General features: G+C 52.9%; 2 protein-coding genes across 4 annotated transcripts in view; one reads left to right on the forward strand and one right to left on the reverse strand.

Annotated features, from left to right (window-relative positions):
• Nucleotides 1-2,014: 2,014 nt before the first annotated feature.
• On the reverse strand, nucleotides 2,015-8,748 carry LOC122383585. Its single transcript, XM_043370164.1, has 5 exons — nucleotides 8,554-8,748; nucleotides 7,283-8,439; nucleotides 6,256-6,503; nucleotides 3,831-5,712; nucleotides 2,015-2,954 (listed from the first exon to the last, which is right to left on the reverse strand). The coding sequence occupies exons 1-5, from the start codon at nucleotides 8,746-8,748 to the stop codon at nucleotides 2,015-2,017; spliced, it is 4,422 nt and encodes a 1,473-aa protein (XP_043226099.1).
• A 5,333-nt stretch (nucleotides 8,749-14,081) lies between these two features.
• LOC122382985 (protein bride of sevenless-like) overlaps nucleotides 14,082-21,595 on the forward strand; it is a 36,951-nt gene continuing 29,437 nt past the window's right edge. Inside the window, exons 1-2 of one of the 3 annotated variants that reach the window (XR_006256756.1) lie at nucleotides 14,082-14,205; nucleotides 18,792-19,958. Coding sequence is in view for 1 of the 3 variants with exons in the window: in XM_043369020.1 (XP_043224955.1) it covers nucleotides 19,016-19,958 (943 nt within the window). In the remaining 2 variants the exon portion in view is untranslated. The remainder of the gene's footprint in view (nucleotides 14,206-18,791; nucleotides 19,959-21,595) is intronic. The other 2 variants (XR_006256757.1, XM_043369020.1) reach the window with 2 other exon arrangements.

Raw genomic sequence — 21,595 nt, forward strand, 5'->3', positions numbered from 1 at the left:
TACAATACCCTACCCTACCCAGGATTGATGGGTGGACACACGCGATAACTGTACGTTTCGATTGCTATTGTTCATGGGGCCATTAGTTTGATGTATGAGGTTATATTTTCATTCGTATAAGTTAGGTGAAATTTGATACTTTAAAGTGTGCTGGTGCTGATTACGGGTTGTTTGAGTCTTTCGCATGCTGGCCCCTTATGCACTCAACCTTGCCATACGCTGCACTATCCTACCCTACCCAGAAGCTCTACTCAACACATACCAAACCATACTTTACTTCTTGCCTTACCCGTAAGACGCTGGTTGTATCAGTCACCACCGCGACTGAGAAGATGCTGTCGGAGAATCCAGCGCAGCGCTTGTGCGTCCTTTTGTCTTCAGCGGGGCTGACACTAAGTCATGTCGTGATAAGAAGTGGAAGCAGATGCAGTGGGCAGGTGACAGCACATGACATGTTTCTGCAACGCAATCAAATCTAGTGAATACAACAGTGAAATACTTACGTGTCGCTCTGTGTGGCTATTAGCTTTTACCCCGCAACCCGCCACGTGGAGGCTGCCACATCGGGTTGCGTCTCTATTTAACGCCCGAGACCCCTCACCGGGTGCAGAGCGCACACCTCTGGTGAGGGAAGACACGGCGGCCGTGGGCAGCGGCAATAAGGCCCCCCGAGAAGTACTCGGTGTGTGCTACTCGCAGCCGATTGTACAGGGTGTCCGGATAGTTCTGGCGCTTTTCAACATTTTCTAAAACAAATGCCATTGGTTCATAGATACTAATCAATGGATCAAAACAATGACCAGGGACACCAAGCCACATGCTTCCGCTACGTGCTCATTCAATGTAACCACCGTCGGCGCCGACGACGGCCTCGACGTAGGGGAGGAAGCGTCTGCGGGTTTTGACGATGCGGGGCATTTCCAGGTCCTCCCATGCTGTCATGATGCGAGTCTTCAGCGACTCCAGGTTGGGGTGAGAAATGGCCTAGATCCTGTTCTACAAAACGCGTAGCACGCCTTAGTCGAGCGGGTCAGGTTAGGAGAATAAGGCGGCCTAATCTCATTTCGCCACGGTGATCTGGCCCGGCAAGCTCCTCTGTCAGTTTAGCTTGAATGGCGGCGGCGTTGTTGGAGGGTGCTCTGTGCTGTTGAAATGCGAAGTGACCCTTAGGGCATGTCGTCTTGACCCTCGGGTTGATGTGGCTGTCCAGGAACCCCTCGTGGGCCAGCCTGTTATTCATTTATTCGACATTGACGAAGATGATGGGACATTTTTGTCCATCAGACCCCCGCACTTTCTTCGATTGCCGCGTTGAAATGCTGCTCCGTTCCCATATCGCGTTCGAAACGGTCTGAGGATATTTTTAAGGAATTCCCGAGTCGAAATAAACCTTTACCTGCTAAGCCATTCATCGAAAAACGCCGCATCGCGCTGCAACTCGCGCCTCGTTCAAGTCGCACCCGGCCGCCGCGCGCAGGCATTCAGCGACAAGGCGCATCTTCGCCCATCTACCCATCACTGAAAACGATTTCAAGGTCATATTTACACGACCCCTGGCTGAGCAATCAACGAGGGGTCATGTCTGTGATGATTGGCTGAATGTCCAATAATCACAGCGCGCGTTACACGGCGTCCAAAAGAAGCGCCAGGACTTTCCGGACACCCTGTATAGCTGGGGGCAAACGCCCATTGTTAGATGTGCTGTCAAATATCGAAATATATCATCAGATATCAAACATATCATCAGACCATATCAAATATGTTTTAAAACATGCCACTCAATGCATTGATTTATCCTCAAAATATAAGTTGCGCTCGCGCATTGGAGGTCACCAAAGCCAGTTGCGGGATTATGTTAATGTGTAAATTTTCCACTTGACGGCGCATTGGCTCGCCAGGATTTATCCGTCCTGCATCACGGTCGGCCGGCCGTTTTCTCCTCGTTGCTCCTCGCTCCTCCTTTCCACGTTGCTCGTAGCGCTCTGGCTACCCGTCGCCTCTGCGACCCGTTGATCTACCGGCCATCACCTCGGCCCATCACCTCCGTGTACACCACATTGGGTGTTGCGCCCTGGCCACCTCTGGGCAGCGCGATCCTCAGATCCGCCGGCCGGCCGACCCGCGATGCAGCCACGTACAGCTGCCCGTGGCTGAACACTGGCTCCTCCAGGAAGACCGCGACCCGACCGAGCGTCTGCCCCTGGGCTTTGTTCACCGTCATGGCGAAACCTGGCCGCACGGGGAACTGGCGACGCTCCCAGCGGAAGGGAAACGCGTCATCCGGGGGCTGGAGTGGGAGCCGTGGAATAAGCACTTGCCTTCCGGCGTTTTTGCCGCAGGCGATAGTGGCCTCCATGAGTCGCGGGCTGATGATACGACCAGCGATAAGTCGCGTGCCATTGCACAGTCCGTCAGTGGCGGACAGATTACGAAGTAGCATGAGTGGCATGCCTGGCTTTATCATCAAGCAGTGAGGTGGGAAGCCGGGAGCGCACAGAGTGTTTAGATACTCATGTGGAATATCCAGCTGCTCGGCCTCCTCCACCAGACTGTCGGCGCTCAGCAGGCGGACGGCCTCTCCGGGGAAGCGCTCGGTGACTGCGGCGTTCAGCTCGTCGACCCGAGTGTTTCGCGGCGCGAGCACCGCCCGCGACGCCATCCACTCCCGGTCACCGTGTCGCCCTGCCAGGTCATCAAACACCCAGTCAATGACAGCGTCGATATCGGCGTCCATCACCAGGTGCGGGGGCAGCTGAACAAACCCATCCTCGGGGCCCTCTGCGCGCCCCTCTCCCAGCTCGAGCAGCCAGTCACAGAACGCCCGCAGCTCTGGACCGTCCGGCCCGGCTGCCCGCCGCGCCCGCATGTTCTCCAGCAGCGGCGCCACAATGAAGTGACGCCACAGCGCTGACCGCCGCAGACAGGCGTCCACCACCTGTGCGCGGGTACCGTGCCTGAAACGGACAAAAATATGCATGTAAAAACGCGCCGATACGGCCACTTATGCTCAGAAATGGCTGTTTAGCCGGCGCCCTGGTGGGGGCCTAAGCCACAGGGGAAAAACTAAAGCGTTAACATTTTTCGGGAAACGTTTTTCTGCGAACCTTTTTCATCAAGATTGTATTGTCGATTTTATCAGCGACGCATAACGCTCGTTGAGACGCGTCGAATGAAGTATAATCTCACCTCAAAAGACCGACTACAAAATCTGACCTAGGGTCGAGGTCGTGACCCTACCGGTAAAGGTCACGTGTCATAACTGTCGATTTGTATCGTTTAGCTGAATCCATCTAACTAACGTGTTTGCATCGCTCTAGCATATTTACCTAAAGTTATCGCAAAAAACTGCTGAATGACCCGTTTTAATCTTAATCTGGAGATCCGTTGACCTTATGTGACCAGATGTAAGAAATATCTCACACGATGCACAATGGATTTATTTTCGGCCATAACAAATTTAGCCCAGCTTTCTTTACTGGGCTCACTGTGTGGAAGAGTGTGAGTGTAAACTGGCGAGTGTGGTCAAAAAGCCCCTCCCACCAGGGCGAAGCTATAGAAACCACAAAGCATGCGGTCTACGATCAATCCGCTGCGGCAGTGAGTTTACGACGCTGGCATCGATATAAATCAGTGAATACGTTTTGAAGGCATAGCGGTTGAATGTTCGTGGCTACGACTTAATTCACATGTTAAACTGCAATAATGTGATTGCGCCGAAGAGCATTATATCAGTCGTATTCAATTGCACATTTATAACAACAAACGTACCACAGCTATTTTTGTATATACTTTTTTCTCATACACACTGAACGCCTGTTGTTGTTAGTTACCTGATGACTGGGAGAATTTGGCGGAAATCCCCGCCCAGCACGAGGACTTTTCCGCCGAACGGCTCCTCGCTGCCAGTGACGTCACGCAGCGTGCGGTCGAACGCCTCCAGGTGGTGACGGTGGGCCATGGGGGCCTCGTCCCACACGATGAGCGCCGTCCGTCGGATGAGCTCCGCCAGCGGGCTCTGCGCGCTGATGGCGCACGTTGATGTCGCGTCCACCTGCAGCGGTGCCTTAAAACGCGAGTGGTATGTGCGCCCGCCGTCCAGCAGAGTGGCAGCGATTCCACTGAAGGCCACGGCGAGCGCTACCATACCCTGCGAGCGCACCGCCGCCAGCAGCGTGTTGAAGACGTACGTCTTTCCGGTGCCGCCAGCGGCGTCCACAAACACGGCCAGCGGACGCCGCCCGTCGACGGCCGTCATCACCAGGTCGAAGACGTGGCGCTGCGGCGGTAGCAGGGTGGGTAGCTGGATGGCCACCTGATCTCTGAGCGCTGCTGCGTCATACTCCAGCTCCTCCTGAATGAGCCGCGGCAGCTGGCGCAGCTCGGCGGCCTGCTGCAGCTCAGCCGCCCGCGCCCGCTGATCGGGCGTCACCTCCGGCAGACCGAAGTCTCGGAGCTCTTTGCCGGCCTGCTGTAGCTGCCGCTCCAGGTCCACCAGTGTCAGAGCAGCGCGCAGCTCGTCCGGCAGGTCGCGATGACGACGGCCGAAGTCATCAGACATGGCGTCCAGGTGACGCCGGAACAGCTCTGACGGATCGGCTGGTGCACAGAAGAGCAGCAGCGTCACGAAGAGGCGCCGGATTTGAGCCGGCATCTGTGCGTGCGCCGCGTCCTCCATCGTCACCTCCCACTCGCGGTCGTCCTGCAGAAGTCCGCGCAGGCAGCACGCCTCACGATAGGTGGCACAGACCATGCCGTCCACGGTGCGTAGCTCCTCAAAGGACGCCGCCCCCGCGACGTGGTGCAGCAGCACGCGGAGGTAGAACACGTCGCCGTGACGCGGTGAGAGGCTCACCACGCGGCCGATGGCCTCTGCCGCCTGCTGTTGGCGCCGTTTGCGCCACACCTTCTGGCCGGCCTGCCAGGTGTACCGGGACGGGAAGTCCGGGTAGAGCAGTCGGCGGCAGTCCGGGTCGGCGGCGGCCGACTCCCGGTTATACTCCAGCCAGGCGGTGAGGTGGGTGCGTCGGGCGGCCTGAGCCGCCTGCCGCTCCTGTCCCGGCTCGAAGTACACCAGCTGGTGGTCCTCGAGGTGCACCTGTAGGGCGACCACGTTCGGCTGCCGCTGGCTCATCGGCACGTCGAACAGACGCCAGCAGGCCTCACTGGCGCCGATCGAGCGCATGTCCTGGTACTCGGCGATCTCGTCATCGCCGCCGATCAGGTTGTCAGCGCGCACCATCTGGCGGTCCGGGCCCTTGTAGATGTACCTGAAAAGATACTTCACACTCTGCACCGAACAGCACACCTCCACGTTCACGTGTGCCTCATATTTTAGGGACAGGTATGGACAGTAGGGTACCACCCACTGGTTGGTGATGAGCCGTCCGTCACGCACAAACTCCTGGCCGCCCTCGGCCGCCGGTCGCCGCCTGTAGACAGGGTACGGATGGTCATCCCGCCACTCTGTCTCGTTGGCGAACGGCTTGGGGAAGCCCTTGGAGCAGCGACCGCCGTCCATGCAGGCGGCCGTCGGGTTGGCGGCGCCGCACTGGCGATGTACCATGGTACTCACCACGATTTCGTGCAGGCGGCGCGCCTGGTCTGACCTGGCTGGGTCGGGCAGTTCCGCCGTGATCACCGCGTCTACGTCGTCGGCAGTCCGCGGGCGGTCCTCCTGCCGGACGATGACCAGGATATGGCCGTGCGGCAGACCTGCAGGAAAAATAAATAATGTTTCAAACGTCGATTGAGATAGAACATAACATGAAAAAATGGACTTCAGGTCGAGATGATGACCGAACGTGTCATAACCTATCGAATACAACGCGTTGCATGAGATAAAATATATGACCTTAAAAGTTGACCTCAGGTCAAGGTCATGACCTAACGGAAAAATACATTGTTACTTATCAATCGATCAGAGATGGTGAATTTCACACAACCCAGGTGTTTTCAATGCTCTGCCATGCATCAAGGAAAAGGTTACGTCGAAAAAAAAACACAGTGGTGACCTTCTTATGACCCAGCATGACATTTCGAGTCACTGCTAGCTATTAACTGCACTTAGCCCATTGCAGATAGGTAAAGATGTTACGATTCTTAAAATATCTTGCGGTGTAACTTGTAAGCTCGACCTGACCGTAAGTGAACTGAGCGCTAAGGTTATGCACACGATGTAAAATTGATGCATGATGAGCTCGGTTTTCTCACTCCCCACCCCCCACGCGCACACAAATACAAACATTTAGTGCTTACCTCGTTTTTGGAACTCGACCACCATCAGCATGGAGACACAGCGTCCGAAGATGCCGCTGGTGGTGAGCTCCTTCAGCAGGGCCTTCAGCTTCAGGTGGAACACCCTGGCCACCAGATCGGGACGGGACTGCGCATCCTGGCCGGGCAGGAGCGCCGCCTGGATCTCAGGCCAGTTTGGGTTGCAGGTAAACGTAACGAAGTACGTCGGCCGGCCGTACACTCGCACGATGGCCATGGCGTCCTGGTACCTGAAACGTTGAGACAAAGGTAAAGCACCAAAATGAGAAAATGAACTATCGCAAAAATCCTGTTCATGGGTTGACGAAATAACGCCAAAATGTTCCGATCACTTTTTTCAGGTTAAAGTCAGGTCACCAAAGGTCGTCGAAGGCTAAAATTTCGCCCATTTTCAGGTCAAATGTCGGAAATTTTCAACAACATAGCGAATGACTCAGAAGCCAATAGACATAAAGCATCTCGAAAAAGCTTATTAAATAGTAGCACTATGGGCCTTAACGCTCTTTTTGAATCTTTTCTCAGATTTGACCTAAAGTCAACGGTCTAACTACAGGACCCCAAAACTGCCTAACAGACGATTTAAAAATAGAGTTCGCAAACATGACCTGACCCTAGGTCACTGAACTGATATAAAAATTCCGATATATTCATTTAATGCATTGTCGCTCTTATCAATCGCTGACATTTTCAAAACGATCAGTTAGGTATTCGGTGAAGCTATTGAAGGCATGTCAAAACTTCTCATAAGGTGAGATCATTTGACGTGGCCTGTTGACCTGACCTTGAGTGACCTTGACCCCGAAATTTTCACAACGGATGCAGAAAAGGTGCATCATACGATATGCCAAGGGCGGTTGCAGCTATTTTCGAGATATTCGCGAAAAAACGGAAGGGGTGTTCAGACGCCCCCTCCCCCCGCCCCCAATGGCACGGGTTATCCATAATCCAGTGGATTAAAACAACTGATTTCTACATAATAAACAATGCAATGCGCCCGTAATTAGCTTACCTGCGTTGGTAGTACCGGGGCCCGCCGGTGAAGGAGGCCGGCAGGATGACACGCTGACCGACGCGGTCTCCGCCGGCCAGCTCCCTTTCGGCGTCCCCCGGCAGCGCGTCCTGGAGGCGCTGGTACAGCTCTGCACGCAGGCCGGCCTGGTTCCGTGCCAGATACAGCAGACGCTGTGTCTCTACGCGCGCAAAAGCCATGCACACGTACTCCTGAAACAGTCGTCCTGCGCGGAACAGTGAGTCATCGAGATCGGGTCGCAGCTGCAGCCGATGAGCGTAATACTGCATCAGCGTCACGCCCCTCACGTCCCCGCGCCCGTTTGCTACCGCCTGCCGTAGGTCCGGCTGCCAGCCGTCTGTGCCAAACGGCAGAAGGAGCACGAAGTGCAGTGCCTCAAACGCCCGGTGCGTCTCATTTACCGTCTGGAGGAACGGACCTTCGGCATCGGCACGGCGACGCAGCACGATGTCCTGGTGGACGGGCTCCTCGTCCATCAGCACGGCCACCTCCCGGAACCCCTCGGCGCGGTTGTACCGTCGGGGGTGCTGGTCGGCCGGGCGGGCGTCGGCACTTACCACCAGTCTCTGCTGCTGAACCTCCTCCTCCGGCAGCTCGGCGGCGTGGATAAAGTCCTGCACATAGGGATTTACCTGGCGTAGCAGTACCTGCAGCTGCTCGAGCAGCGTCAGTAGACGCGCCCGCTCTGGCTCACGGGTGCCGCGTGGAAGCGGCACGTGTCCGAGGCGAAGGGCGGCCTCTGCCGCCGGGTCGTCACAGTCCGGGTCATTGACATAAATCTGGGCGAACGACGGCCGCTCCCCGTCTCTGGCCTGCAGCGGACCGACGCGGTGATACAACCTACCTTGTATGATCACTGATGGTGCGTACCCACCGTCCGCCGGCCTCACCTCTCTCGTCATCATAGACGCCAGAGACAGCGCCGTGTTCAGGCGCCGGGAGTGCTGCCTGAATGTGCGCGCCTCCAGCGTGTCGCCCGTCCACAGTTCACGGAGCAGCGGTGGCGGGGCGGGCAGGGGATCTAGGTTTACCTTTCCCCCCGAACAGCACAGAGTGGCCCGCTCCTCTCGCCAGAGGAGGGCGCCGCAGTGCGGACATACCGTGTCACGTGCCCCCGTGTCAAGCCTGGCCACCGGCTGGCGACCGGACAGCACGGAGTCAGCGTCACAGGCGGCTCGATTGGCCCGGTCGGCTCTGCGGCGCCCCTCCATGTGGCCCCTCGCGTCGGCCGCCCGTTCTGCGTCACGTACCTCGTCGGGCATGTCAGCCCGCCGCTGTCGCTCACGTTCAGCGTGCGCTGCTCTGTCGGCCTCGTCGAAGGCCGCCCGCCGCTGTCGCTGTCTCTCGGCGACCGCCGCTCTTTCGGCCTCATCGAAGGCCGCCCGCCGCTGTCTTTGCCGTTCTGCGTCACGAAGAGCTTCAGCCTCCCGCCTGGCCTGGGCCATCCGTTCGCGGCGCCGGCGCTGAGCAGCGGCATTCGCCGCCCGAGCAGCGCTACCCCGCTCATTACGCGGCATGGATATCTAATTTAGATGGGGAAAAGTGCAGAAGGCAGGTGATAATTTTGGAAAAATTACGAAGAATTAAGCAATTAAGCCCAGAACAGGTCTGGTACACGAAATGCTATCAATCAAACACCTCAGCGCAAAGTTTGAACGATCGAGCAAACGAATTCCCAGCAGGGCTTAGGTACTGAGACGATCAACAATCAGGTGAGCAAAGATAATACGCAAAAATGCGCAAAATTTCACTCAAACGATTGCCCGTCGAACAGTCGAACCCACAGGGAACGCAATCACCCGAGGCACCCGAGCCTGTTTTGCTGAAGTTGTTTACACTATTGTTGCGTATCCCGTTGCTATGCGACAAATCAAGGCCGTGGCAAAAAAGTGAACGCAAGCCTGGATAAATGTGTGGATAAATGAATATCTCACTCAATGCAAACAAAAATATATATTCAAAGTACACTTTGAATATTTCAAATACTTAAGGACGAAGCATCAAATTGAATAACGGAAAGCATTTAGGACCGCTCTGTATTAAAAGTTCACAGTCATTTCCTCACCTAATTTTAAATTATAACAATATTTGAGCCGCTCGCACCAACTCGGCCGTGGCGCAGTTGATAGCGAATCGGATTTCAGTGATGTAGGTACCGGGTTCAAGTCCCGGGGGCGCGGAGGCATTTTTCTCCTTCGACGCGATCAACAGAAATTCGTTGGAAAGCAGCGTGGCGTTACTGAAATACTGTCGTATGCTTGAGTTAATTTCACGGAAATTTATGAACTTTTCGAAAATGTTTTGGGTGGATATTGGTCAAAAAAGAATGCTCTTTCCGAATATGTAGGTTTTATAGCCATTGATCAGCGTTTTCAATACGTTTTGATGTTGTAAAGGACATCGCGCTCCGCGCGAATCAAATTTTCCATTTAATTTTTTATTATTAAAGAAATGGTACGGATTGCCACTTTTTATTTGCTTTCCTCTGATTACACGTACATTTGTCTGCAAAATGATACAACACCGATTTGATTCCGTCAAGCCGTTTTCCAGCGGCATCGGTGTTCTTCCCACAATGCACGAAATCGGTCATTTTTTTAACAACCGGGGGTGCTGTCTTGCACGTGGCGCGTGCTATACTATGAAACCATATCAATATGCTAGGCCCATCTCTCCTCTATCCAGTGGTGGCAACCCCACCTCCCTACGGCAATCTGTTGCCGAGTTTTGGGCCCGGGAAGTGGGCGCCGCAGGCCGGTTTTCGCCCGATCTTCGATTTGACCGTTTCCCGTGTTAACCCTATGGAAGCGCCCTTTTGCACGTGCCGACGGCGCACCCCTGGGCCAATCCGTCCCAAATTTTAATACAGAGGTCACATCAACCCACCGATTCGGCATGCCAAATTTCACGCCGATACGCGGCGCCTTTCAGGCGCAATAAGACACATAAGGCATGACGGATTACGCACAGACATGTTATAATTCATAATATAGATCCGATTTCTGAGTATGAGCGGCCGGCCGGCCGGCCGTGCGGACGCTTTTGCGAGGCTTATATCTCAGCAACCACTCGACCGATTTACATGCGGTAGTTTTTGTAGGGTAGCTTCATTCCTTCTACCAAGTATTGGACTATTCCTGATGCATGTGGGTGACCCCTTATGCACGTGCCACGTGCAAAACGAAGAGGTGTCAGTTTTGTAATTGCTGCAATATCTCGGTAGACGGTAACTACTTGGCCGATTGCGCTGAAAGTTGGCACGTAGGTAGGCACCCACTAGGCACTGCATATCCATGTGCCAGAGTTGGGGTGCTGCTGCACGTGCGCACGTGCAGGGGTCGTTTTCAGATCTCGAGAACGGCTCGACCGATTGCGCTCAAATTTGGTACACAGTTAGGGACCGGTTAGTAGGGTGCCGTCCACAAGTCAGTTGGGAGTGGGACCCATTTTTCACGTGCGCACGTGCAGGGTGCCGCTTCCAGATCTCGAGAATGGCTGGGCTGGTTGTGCCCAAATTTGGCACATCGCTAGAGACCGGTCAGTAGGGTGCCGTGCACAAGTCAGTTGGAGGTACCCCCTCGCAATTTCGCACGTGCAAGGCCCACCCTCTCGCTCGCTCCGTTAGTCGCCCCAAAAGGCGTTATACTGGTAACGAATCAAGGCCCTATATAGAAGGTATGCTCATTAGGCCGAAGCAGCGATTTGCGTGACGTCACAGGTACGAAGGGTCAGACGGCTATAATGCAATCCTATGGAAAATGACCCAAATTTAAGGCTCTCCCACATAGCTGCCAGACTCGACACTAAGGTAAAAATTATATCACATAAAAGCTCGAATCAAGACGAACAAGAAACCTATCTGACGTTTTTACGTATTACTAACGGCTTAGACTCTATTTAAGTATATTCAGAGCTCTGCATTAGCTCACTTTCTGCCGTCAATGCCACTACAAATGCCTAGTCGGCGCACGTGCGCTTGTCGAGCGGGGACCACCAGTCAGCCGATTCGGAGCTGCCGCCCAATCAGAACGCCGCAATGCCGTGACGTCATTGGTCGCACACGACACGTTACGGAGATAGGGATTAGACAGCCCTGGTAACGAATGATGTTTTGAGGTTTTTAGGTTAACAGTACGCATTTTGATTTCTGTGTTGGTCTTTGATATGTATATATAGAATATATATTTTTATTTTTATAATATATTTTTGATAATAATTTTTTTTTATTTTATTAAATGAAATTATAAAATGAACATATATATAAATTAAATTATTTAATTTTTTTAAATAATAATTTAGTAATATATTTTTAGTGCTCTAGATAGACAGTTTGATGAAGGAAGACGAATGTCTTCCGAAAGCTACCAATGAAAATAAACAAAGCTGGTGTCCTGAACAATCTTTACCAAGAACCACTGTCCCAGCTCAACAACATCAACTATAACAATCAACTCGATTGACATTTCCTGAGAGTGAACGGCCTACTTTACACCCATCAACTCAGTTGGCAGTTCACGTGCGGGTGAGAACTCAGCGTCGCTCTCCCTGAAACGTATGTGAGAACACTCGTGATGTTAAAGGTTTAAGAGATCCGGCTGAAGAGATCCCCATTACACTATAGTGTAAAAAAAGTTTAGCACCCATGTCAAAAATCAGCACCCTATACCTGCATATTTTAAGCAGGCTAAATGGGTACTAAATTTTAGCACCCTTTTCGAAAAATAGCTCCCTGTGCCGGCTTATTTTAAGCACCGTAAATGGTTGCAACCATTTAGGGTGCTTAAAATAAGCCAGCACAGGGAGCTATTTTTCGAAAAGGGTGCTAAAATTTAGCACCCAGTTAGCCTGCTTAAAATAAGCAGGTAAAGGGTGCTGGTTTTTGACATGGGTTTTTACAGTGTATAAGGATCTGTTAATTAGCAGCGTGAAAATAATTATTTGGGCTTAACCATCGCTGGCACAGGCCATTTTGCGTCCTTCGACGGCACACGGGGGGCGGGGGGGGGGGAGGGTACGGCCGTTTGGCCCCTGCCATCGAGCTAGAGCTTCGCGAAAAAACGAGCGTATTGCCCGTCACGAGAGGGAGCCGATGATACCCAATTTTAAGGTCCTAGGTCATCGGTTGATCTTCCAGGTCAGGTCAATGACCCAAAAGTCGGGAAAATCGGGGCCTGTTAGAAAGTCGTAAAGTGTGGCTGCTATGGGGATTTTCGGGGTGCTGATAACGAATATCGTGTTAGTTTTTATCACAGATGATGTCTTTAAGCATTTAGACCAGGTCGGGTCAGGTTAGATCAACCAGTAGGGTTCGTGACGGGTATTCGTAGTAGGTGTCAACCGCCTCTGACAGCTTCGTAACATGCTACGAAGGCACCAAAACTACTTCGTGAATGTTCAAATGGTTGCTTAATTCGAATTCAGCTCCATAAACTATGCCTAGAAACATGTTAAACTCGAAAAAGTGAACCGAGGTCACCAAAGGTCACCGACCTGACCTGACATTTAGGTAACCCTGACATCCACCCTAACATGGGAACAACATCAAATCACATGTTTGTACGTTTGAAACCACGAAAAGCTTCCAAACGCGCGGCTAATGCGAGCCGACATACGCCGAATCGCGATTCCGGCCAAACATGGTCTCGGAAAGTAGGTCACAACTCACAGCCTCACAGGTCAAAGGTCGTCTGGGTCAGGGTCATAGAAATTTCAGGGTAGGTGTAAAATTGATCAGTGCGAGGGTACTGAAAGTTTCGTCGCGATTGGCCGCTTTTTACTTGAGTTATTGGCGAAAAACCTTAGGGGGGTTGCATCAACTTTTTCACCCTTCCCCTGTGACGGCGAGGGTTCAAAGTAATAAATGTCAGCTATATCTTTTTATGCAGGCTTACATCGAAACATGCGTCATAAATAATATACCTACCTACCTTATTTAAAAGTGACATTTCTGTCCGACGTCAGTAAATTAGGAAAAAGATCCGCTCTGCCTCCGCGCTGTAGGTACCGGCGCGGAGCCCGACGAGGGCCTGTCCTCACCACTACACTGGTGCTGGTGACCGCCAGACCGAAAACGGAAACGCGAGGGGATGTGGAATGCGGATGAACTTGTCCAGAGGAACATATGGAACGGACCTCGGGGACGGACAATTGTTTTTGTTTTGTTTTGCTGGGAGGAACCTCTACATTCACAGCTAATGGGATGTTGGATAGCCGATAGGCATAACATTTGACTGCCGAACGGACCACCGTCGTTGCGCCGCGGCGGCAGAGGCCGTTCCGATGGTCCTGCCGCTCAAACGGTCGTCCGGAGAAACTGAGTGGTCCGGGAGTGGAACTGGCCTCACCAGTCGCCACACACAGTCTGGCGGGGGTAACCAGGGGTGACCGCCAGCTCGGGAAATCGGAAGCGTCGCCTGAGGGGGGTGTAGATCACTCGAATGGGACTGTCCTGAGGATAGCGAGGATGAACAGTGATAAGTACGGATACACCTATCAAGAGAAGAGCTGTCTCTTTAGTTGATGTTTCATTTGGACCAGTTACATGACTGTGGCGAGGAGTGTAGAGCCATAAAATGCGAGTCATGCGACCATGGGAGGGAATACGGAACATAGGAGACCGTGACGAGTGAAGACCATGGACCACCGCTGGTCCTCCAGTCCACCTTTCCTCCACACCCCCACCGGGACCGTCCTGCGGTCCGGGGGCGCTGGCGTGTCGCTCCCCCTGGCGGCAGTACCGACGGCGGCGCCGGCGGCCGGGCCGGCCGGGCGGGCGTCCCGCCGTCCAGTTGGTCGCCGGTGTACGCAGAGGAGGGGCGCAGCGTGCTGCCGCTGCCGCGCCGAGCCACGCTGCCTGACGTCCTACCCACCGCCGCTGATACACCGGACGGAGACGCACAGAGGTGAGGGGAGAGAACTGAGTGACAAATCAGCGGGAATGCGGGGGAGAGGAGTAGTAGAGCAAATGGAGTTGCAGGTTCTCTTTGATAATGAGCCTTAGACGAGTCATAAGAGTCAATGGCTTCATTTGAATTGAAGTGACTATCATGACTGAGATTTTCTGTGATTGGTTGTATTGATAAAACAGTTACTGTGCTTTGTTCTTAAAATACCATGCGAGTCACTGCCGATACTGTACTGTCAATACTAATACATGGCACTTCAATGCGATTCTTTTCTACATATGCCTACCATAAATGAATTAGTAACTGATGATGAAATGTGTGAGAAATCGGTGCATGACTCGGGAGCGTATAGCGCCGCGGAAAAGCGCATCCGACAGCTCTTTTGGAACATGCTTCTGGATAATAATCTCACATTTGACCTAAGCTAATCGACTTAGTCTCAACTAGATGGAAAATTAAGACTGACGATGTTATGGAAATATTTTCTTCAATAGATTTTGACTGAAAACAAGCATTGTCGCGTTGAAGTTACCGACAGCGTGTTGGTCTTGTTCAGACGCGTTGAATTAATTATAATTTGATGTTAAAAACTAACTTTAAAAGTTTGACTTAAAGTCAAGGTCTTGAACTGGCCGGATAAGGTCGTGATGTCAGTTCGCATCGCTGAGCTAAACACATCGTAAGGTGTTTTCCACCGCTTTAGAATATTTGTTGATACTCGATGTTGATACTCGATAGTTATTGTAAAAAAGTGTTGAAAACCACTCATGAACTGAGATGACCTCAGGCCTCAGGGGCATAAACAGGGATCACGGGTTCATTTTACAATTCATTGTGTCATGTTTACATGTTACCCGATGTTGCATTTCGTCCAAAAGGAGCGCAGTTCAAGACCCTAGGTCACTGATATCATAATCCCGAGAGAGTGTTTTATACATGCCCATTGCCCACTTTTACTATCATTAGTCGCTTAAAATTTAAAGCGATCATTCAGTTGGCGTAGCCATGGCCATTGGCCAGCATTTTCATTTTCCCGTGGAAATGTCATTTGACATGACTTGGTGACCTGACCTTGAGCGATCATGGTCTGAAATTTCCGCTAATATGTGCAGAAAATGCATTGAGGTGTGCCAAAAACAGTCCCTGCCAGGCGCGGGTTACTTCACTCAACACACTCAGACCCAGGCATAAGAAAACAAGCGATTTTTTGGCGTCCATCCACTGTTTCAGCGACGCGTGCCTATTTTATCATTTGGCACTGGTCACCCGGTCCTAACTTTATTTTGATAACATACTTTTGTCGTTCAATTTGACTAAATGTGTTTTTGTAGTTGGATATGTATTTGTTTTTTTTCGAAATTTTCAACCTTTAAAAATCCGAGACAGCATTTTGAAAGCCACGTGTATTTTCAGTCAACTTATGCAAAGAAATTGGATCTAGCTGAAAAGAGCGTTTACCGTGGTTCAATGTTTTGCATCAAAATCGGCCAATATGACTTCACTCTGACGTCATTTCCGGCTGACCTATAGTAGCTAAAAAGTTGCAATTTAAACACAAGGTGTCAAATTAATGCTACTGCAGGTACTGCAAGTTCGTGTTGATACGTCAAGCAGTTTAAAAGATAAAGGTATTCCAGAAAAACGGAAGGCGGCTCTGTAGAGCCTCCCCCCCCCCGGGTACTCTGCGGGTAAATCACATCTATTTCTCATGCTAATCTGAGGGCTGTAACAAGCATAACAAAATTACAAAATTGCTTACTGAAAATCTTGACTGAAAATACTTGATTGGTGGCTCGACTTCAATACTATCGAAGTTCGCCAGCATTTATGCTTGTATTTCGGAGAGCAGATTTGCTCAATGAAATTATTCGAGTGCTAATTTTTTTTTAACAGGAGTTGCCTACAACATGCGGCCTAACCTTATTGGCATTTAGAAATCGATCAGATTCATCGTGCAGTTTAATGAATTTTAAATTTTGGGTGAGCCTTTCAACTAAACTATATCCATGCGTTTTACATATAAAATATCTTTGGTTAAATCACGAACGGAATCCTGCCGCTGGCGTCCTGGATTTGTGGTGTACATACCTACCCTGTCCCCATTGCGTGGCTGTCATCACGAGGTTTAATTTAGCTCTAATCACAAACAAATCTCACCTCCTAGCCACTGAGATTGTATCGGCAAGCTGCGTCTGCAGTTAGTTTGAGCCGGTAAACCCGCGTATCCGCCTGGGCGCGCCTCGCCTGAGCCGAATTACGTGAACGGACACATGTTAACTCACTTCCCGATGCCATCGGTACGAACATATATGGACAGCGAACACTATCTATAAAACGTTTTTTGGAGTATGCCTGGGACATGCCCACTGTTTGTTAATATTCTTGGATTAGCCCGATGTGGTGTTGAATTTACACGATAGGCAGCTCTTTATAGACGCTATTCGAAATAATCTGATGTGACTAGTTGCCGACTTTTCTGTTGGGATCTGAATATAGAGGAAAACTTAATTATTTTATATGTTAAACACTGTAAATGGTAGTGTTTTGCTCTGGTTCCTTCCATTTATGGTAAAGGGAGGATCAGTCTCTGTCTTTGATTTCACCTAAGCTGTCTTCCATGTACTTTCTTTAGGAAAATATCGATAATTCCAAGGTTAGCATAATAGAAAGATTTGTTGAAATTATCCGTATTTAACTAAACAAGCGGTTCTCAAGGCCATTGACGTTCTAATTTCACTTTCATCGCCACAGTCAAAACCTGTCGGACAAAGTAGCCAGACGACAATGCACCGGTATTGAGCGATCAGCACACTACATATTCAACCAAAAGTGTCTGTCTGTTCCTTGCTCGAAAACACCTCTGTCTATGGGTCTGTTCCAGTCGCACTTCCAAACACCTAAACTCCTCCTGAAGAGCAAGATAGAGGAGGTTGGAGCAGAACCCTCCTTGGCTTTGTAGGGGCTAGAGCTGCCACTGGAACAGGGAAGCAATTTTGGAGCAGTTTAGAGGTGTTAGGAAGTGCGACTGGAACAGACCCAATGACGGCATATCCTAGCGACTGGCTAGTGTATTCGTTACACTCGACGCACTTTGCTCCCCACACTATCATTTCAACAGTTGCGCACCTAACGCTATGAAAACGTCTTATTACCTTGTTACGGACTGCGATGGCTTCCTGGTCCCACGCTCCAAAGTTTCTCTGTAATTGCCCGGCCCGCCTATCTGTTCATGTAGTAGTTAATATCCAGCGCCACTTTAAACACCCGAGTGCGTGTGGAATCCGAAAGCGTGCGCCCACACACTCCTTGAAGTATTAAACGCTCTCAGTCGGTGAAATTAAAGAGATTTGTTGAAAATAATTTAAAAATGCGTTGGGTTATAACTACTTGATCAGAGCTCACCAAATCTGCGAAAGGTGATCGTGCTGAATTCGAAATGTGTTCAGGCATCGATTTATCTTACTTCCGCAATGAAAAAGTATAACTTTCCTTTCCTGTTCAAGCTCTGGCGAAAGTACTGTTCACTAGTTTTTCGCGTGTTATTTGCCTCTCGCTCCACCGAGCCTGGTATGGGCAATGTTGTTGATCTTATCACCAGTATTAATGCCCATGATCGGACCATTGTGATATGTTTCTGCTCTTCACTTCACTCGGCATTACAAACCGCCGCCACCGGTATACCTACCGGCCTGATCACTTTCTATTGCCACGCCGGGCCTCCGCGGCTCGCACACGTACCCATGGGAAACGCGCGCCTTCGCGGGAGCCACCGGACTCGCGGCGCGTGCCCGCGATGCACGTGACCGGGAGGCACGCGCCTCTCACCCGGTCGGCACCCGTGCGTGTCGTGGCCAGCCGGCACGCTCCCGCCGCCGCCGGTAGGCACTGGGTACTACCCACTGGGTAGTCGTCCAGCCGCCGGCGGAGCGGCGTCGGCGGCTGTCTGACTCCCGAGTAAAGCCAGTGATTCATGTGACACAATCAGCCGAGGTAAAAATGCGCGGGCGGCGGGAGAGTCGTTCGGTGTGCGGATCAGTCGCGGCGCCGCCGGCCGACACTGGCCCTGGCAGCTGCCTGCAGACAAAAAGTAGTCGTATTTTCAAACCGGTAGCGGTTCTAGTCTCATCCGATCTCGTCACCGAGTCATCTGGTCATTATTCTGAAACTCAGCACCAGGCCACCAGTCTCCGAGGCCCATTTATTATGGAAACCTTGCACGCATACATATATCACTCTTGTGGTTCAACAACTGATATGCCCACACACGAATCCGTTTCTCTTCATGTCACGGTCCGTAGCCGCAGTATAGTGCGCGTCGGTGGGCGGGCGGTACCGTAACGCGGGCCCCGTCGCCGCCGTGTCCCTGCTCGTACACCGCCCGCAGCGGCGCCCACCCGGCCGGTGACGTCTCGCAGCCTCGCTCGGCATAATTTGTGACTTTCTGCCGGCACTTCTGGTCTGATTTACCGGGCCGCTGCGCGCGATGCCGCCGCTACGAGCGGTGTGACGACGGCGCGCGGCAGGCGCGGCCGACCGTTAGCGAGCCGCCGTGTGGTCCTCAGCAACATTTGTCTTCGTTTCAGGCGACCGTCGAGAGCGGACACCGGCGCCGGAGACGAGCGGCGGCGCGGCGGAGACGAGCGGCGGGGCGGCCGAGACGCGCCGCGGGCGGACACCGGCGGCGGCATCCGTCAGCGCCGCCCGCATGCCTGCCGGACGCAAAAACGCCCATGCTCGGGCAGCAAAAAGCGGCCGCTCGGTCTGACCTGCAGCGCCCGGTCCGGGCGAAGGCGGCGGCGGCGCGGCGATGGCGTCCGGCGGCGCGCTCGACTCGCTGTTCACGGTGCCGGGGCGCGTGCAGCCCGGCGAGCCGGCCGACCCGGAGGAGCCGGCCGCGGCGGCCGCCAGCGCGCTCGGCCTCCGCCGACAGGTCTGGGTCATCCCCGTGATGGTGATCGCTGCCATGAACGTGTTGGCCATGCTCTCGTTCGAGGCGTACGTGTTGTTCAAGGTGTCTCGCACGGCGCCCAGCCGGCGCCACGTGATGCTGGGCCAGGCGCTGCTGGCCGGACTGCTGCTGGCCTCTCTGACGGCCGGCGCGCACGTGTTTGAGCCGTCCGTGGCGTCGTGCGCCGTGATCCGCCTCGGCACCGGACTGGCGTACTCGCTCATGTTTGCCGCGCTACTCGTCAAGTGTGTGTTCCTCATCAGCCTGAATGGCGGTGTGTACCTGCCGGCCAACTACCAGGCGCTGCTGCTGTTCTTCGTGGTGCTGACGCAGCTGGCCATCTCGGCGCAGTGGCTGGCCGTGACGCCGCCGGCCGTGGCGGACGGCGCCTGCGCCGCCTCGTTCCACGTGCACCTCCTGACGCTGCTGTACCCGCTGTTCCTGCTGGTGCTGGTCGCCTGTGTGGCAGCGCGCTCGCGGCGCATCAAAGACAATTACCGCGAGGCGGCCTACATCGGCGTAGCGTCGGCGCTGAGCGTGCTGGTCTGGTGCACGTGGGTGGTGGCCGGCCTGGTGGCGGCGCCCCTCTACCGGGACGCCTCCGTCAGCCTCGGGCTGGCCGTCAATGCTACGCTCGTGTTTCTGGTGATGTTTATGCCCAAGGGCCGCCAGCTGGCCGCCATGGGCCGCCAGGGAGTGCGCAGGGACGATCGCGAGGACAGACTGAGTCTGAGCTACGCCGACCCGCGCGCCGCCTCGCCCAGTTTCTACCACTTCCGTCCGGTGAAGGTGCAGCCGGCAGGTGAGTTCCGACTCGGGGTGGCGGGGAGGGGTGATTGGGAGGCGTGCGATGTGTTTCTGAACATATCGGACGCTGAGGGTTATCACCAATGTTGTTTCCCGGCAGTCACTCATTGCGTATGACTTATAGCGCTATTGTGTTGACCGTTTTAGATGACGTGAAGTGTGCAGAAATATTGGATGAGGCATGACTGACTAAACATGTCTATGTTCAATTTTCAGTGTTCTTCAGGTTCCAAAGCAGACAATCATTTCTATTATGTTCTGCCAGATAAAACCATTTTTACCTGTGCCTATTTTTAAACCCTTTTACCTAATCTGATAATTTTGCATGCCGGCTCTCAGAAAAGTATTATCATTTCAAATCACGATTAGCGCTATCCTTTTATACAAAAGAATACCAGACGGGATATGTCAGGGGCTCATCCATGCCTCTGCGCTTCCGAAACGCCCAGCTGTCCGTCGGCACTCCCGTATGATGCCGTCTCGAGGGGACTCTATTCTTATCGGTCATGACGGCGGCACTCAGGCCAAGTCACCGTCAAAGAGCGGACTCTCGAGCGGGCGCTGACACTGCGTTCTCTGACGCGCCTCCGACGGTTCGCTCATTGAAGCTCATCCTCAGCAAAGCAGGGACTGCCGTCGAGCTGTCTCTCAGAGCTGAGTCTCAGAGCTGACTCTCACGCAGATGCTATCCGAATAGATGCGGCCAGGTGCATTGTGAAATAGCTGAAATAGCCGGCTGGGTCCGAGCGTCGTCACGATTTGGGCGGTCGCCAGTGCCCCCCCCCCCCTCGGTGGCTTCTGGTGACGCTGAGGACCGTTACATCACCCCGCACACCGCGGTTTGGGCTGTTTGCTGCGGCGGGTATGACGCGTTTTACAACGAGGCTCGAGCCGCAGTGGTCTCGGTTATGGGATGGCGCCAGCGGAACCGCAGGTCGTGTCGGACGCTGTGGTGCGTTTCACGAGGGGTCGTCGGTGCTATCATGGTGTCATCGTGACACCCACGGGCGTAGGCGTAGAACGGTCGCCGATATGCTGTAAATGCCTCAGTTGCGACCGACGTGCACTAAATGCCTCGGCCTTCTCTAGCCTGATCTGCGGTCTGAGAATGGACATTTGTCAACTCAATTAAGTTGCTGGCATTAGTAATACCAAGAGATGCCTAATTATTCAGTAGATGTTATCATCATGGAAGATCCCAGCTTCTCGTCTGAGCTGTTTTTAGTCATGGCACCACCCACCCCAAATCTTCAAATAGAAGATGTTTTATTACATTCGATAAGTCGATTTACAGTTATGTCTGCATAACTTGTCATCACAGCTATCTTACCAAACCAGGCATCTGAAGCAAGCCAAGCAATGAAGGAATTCCCGTTTCTTTGTAGTCCTTTCATATATGTCTGCCGTCTTTGTACTTTCCGACATGCTTCTCCTTCTCATCCTGTTACATCCCACCCCTCCTCTCCTCCCTGACCTCTCCCTCTCTCCCTCTCTCCCGTCTGACGAGTCATCCGATCCCTGGAACGGCACCATGCCCTCCTCAATTGGCTGCCGGTGCGAGCGGCTGCGGTATCCGCCGGACGCTGGCAGACTATCCCTGTGGCATGTCTGTGGACAGGCTACCCCAGCACC

Source organism: Amphibalanus amphitrite, unplaced genomic scaffold (assembly GCF_019059575.1).
Source record: "Amphibalanus amphitrite isolate SeventyFive unplaced genomic scaffold, NRLGWU_Aamphi_draft 000012F_arrow, whole genome shotgun sequence".
Classification (NCBI taxonomy): Eukaryota; Metazoa; Arthropoda; class Thecostraca; order Balanomorpha; family Balanidae; genus Amphibalanus; species Amphibalanus amphitrite.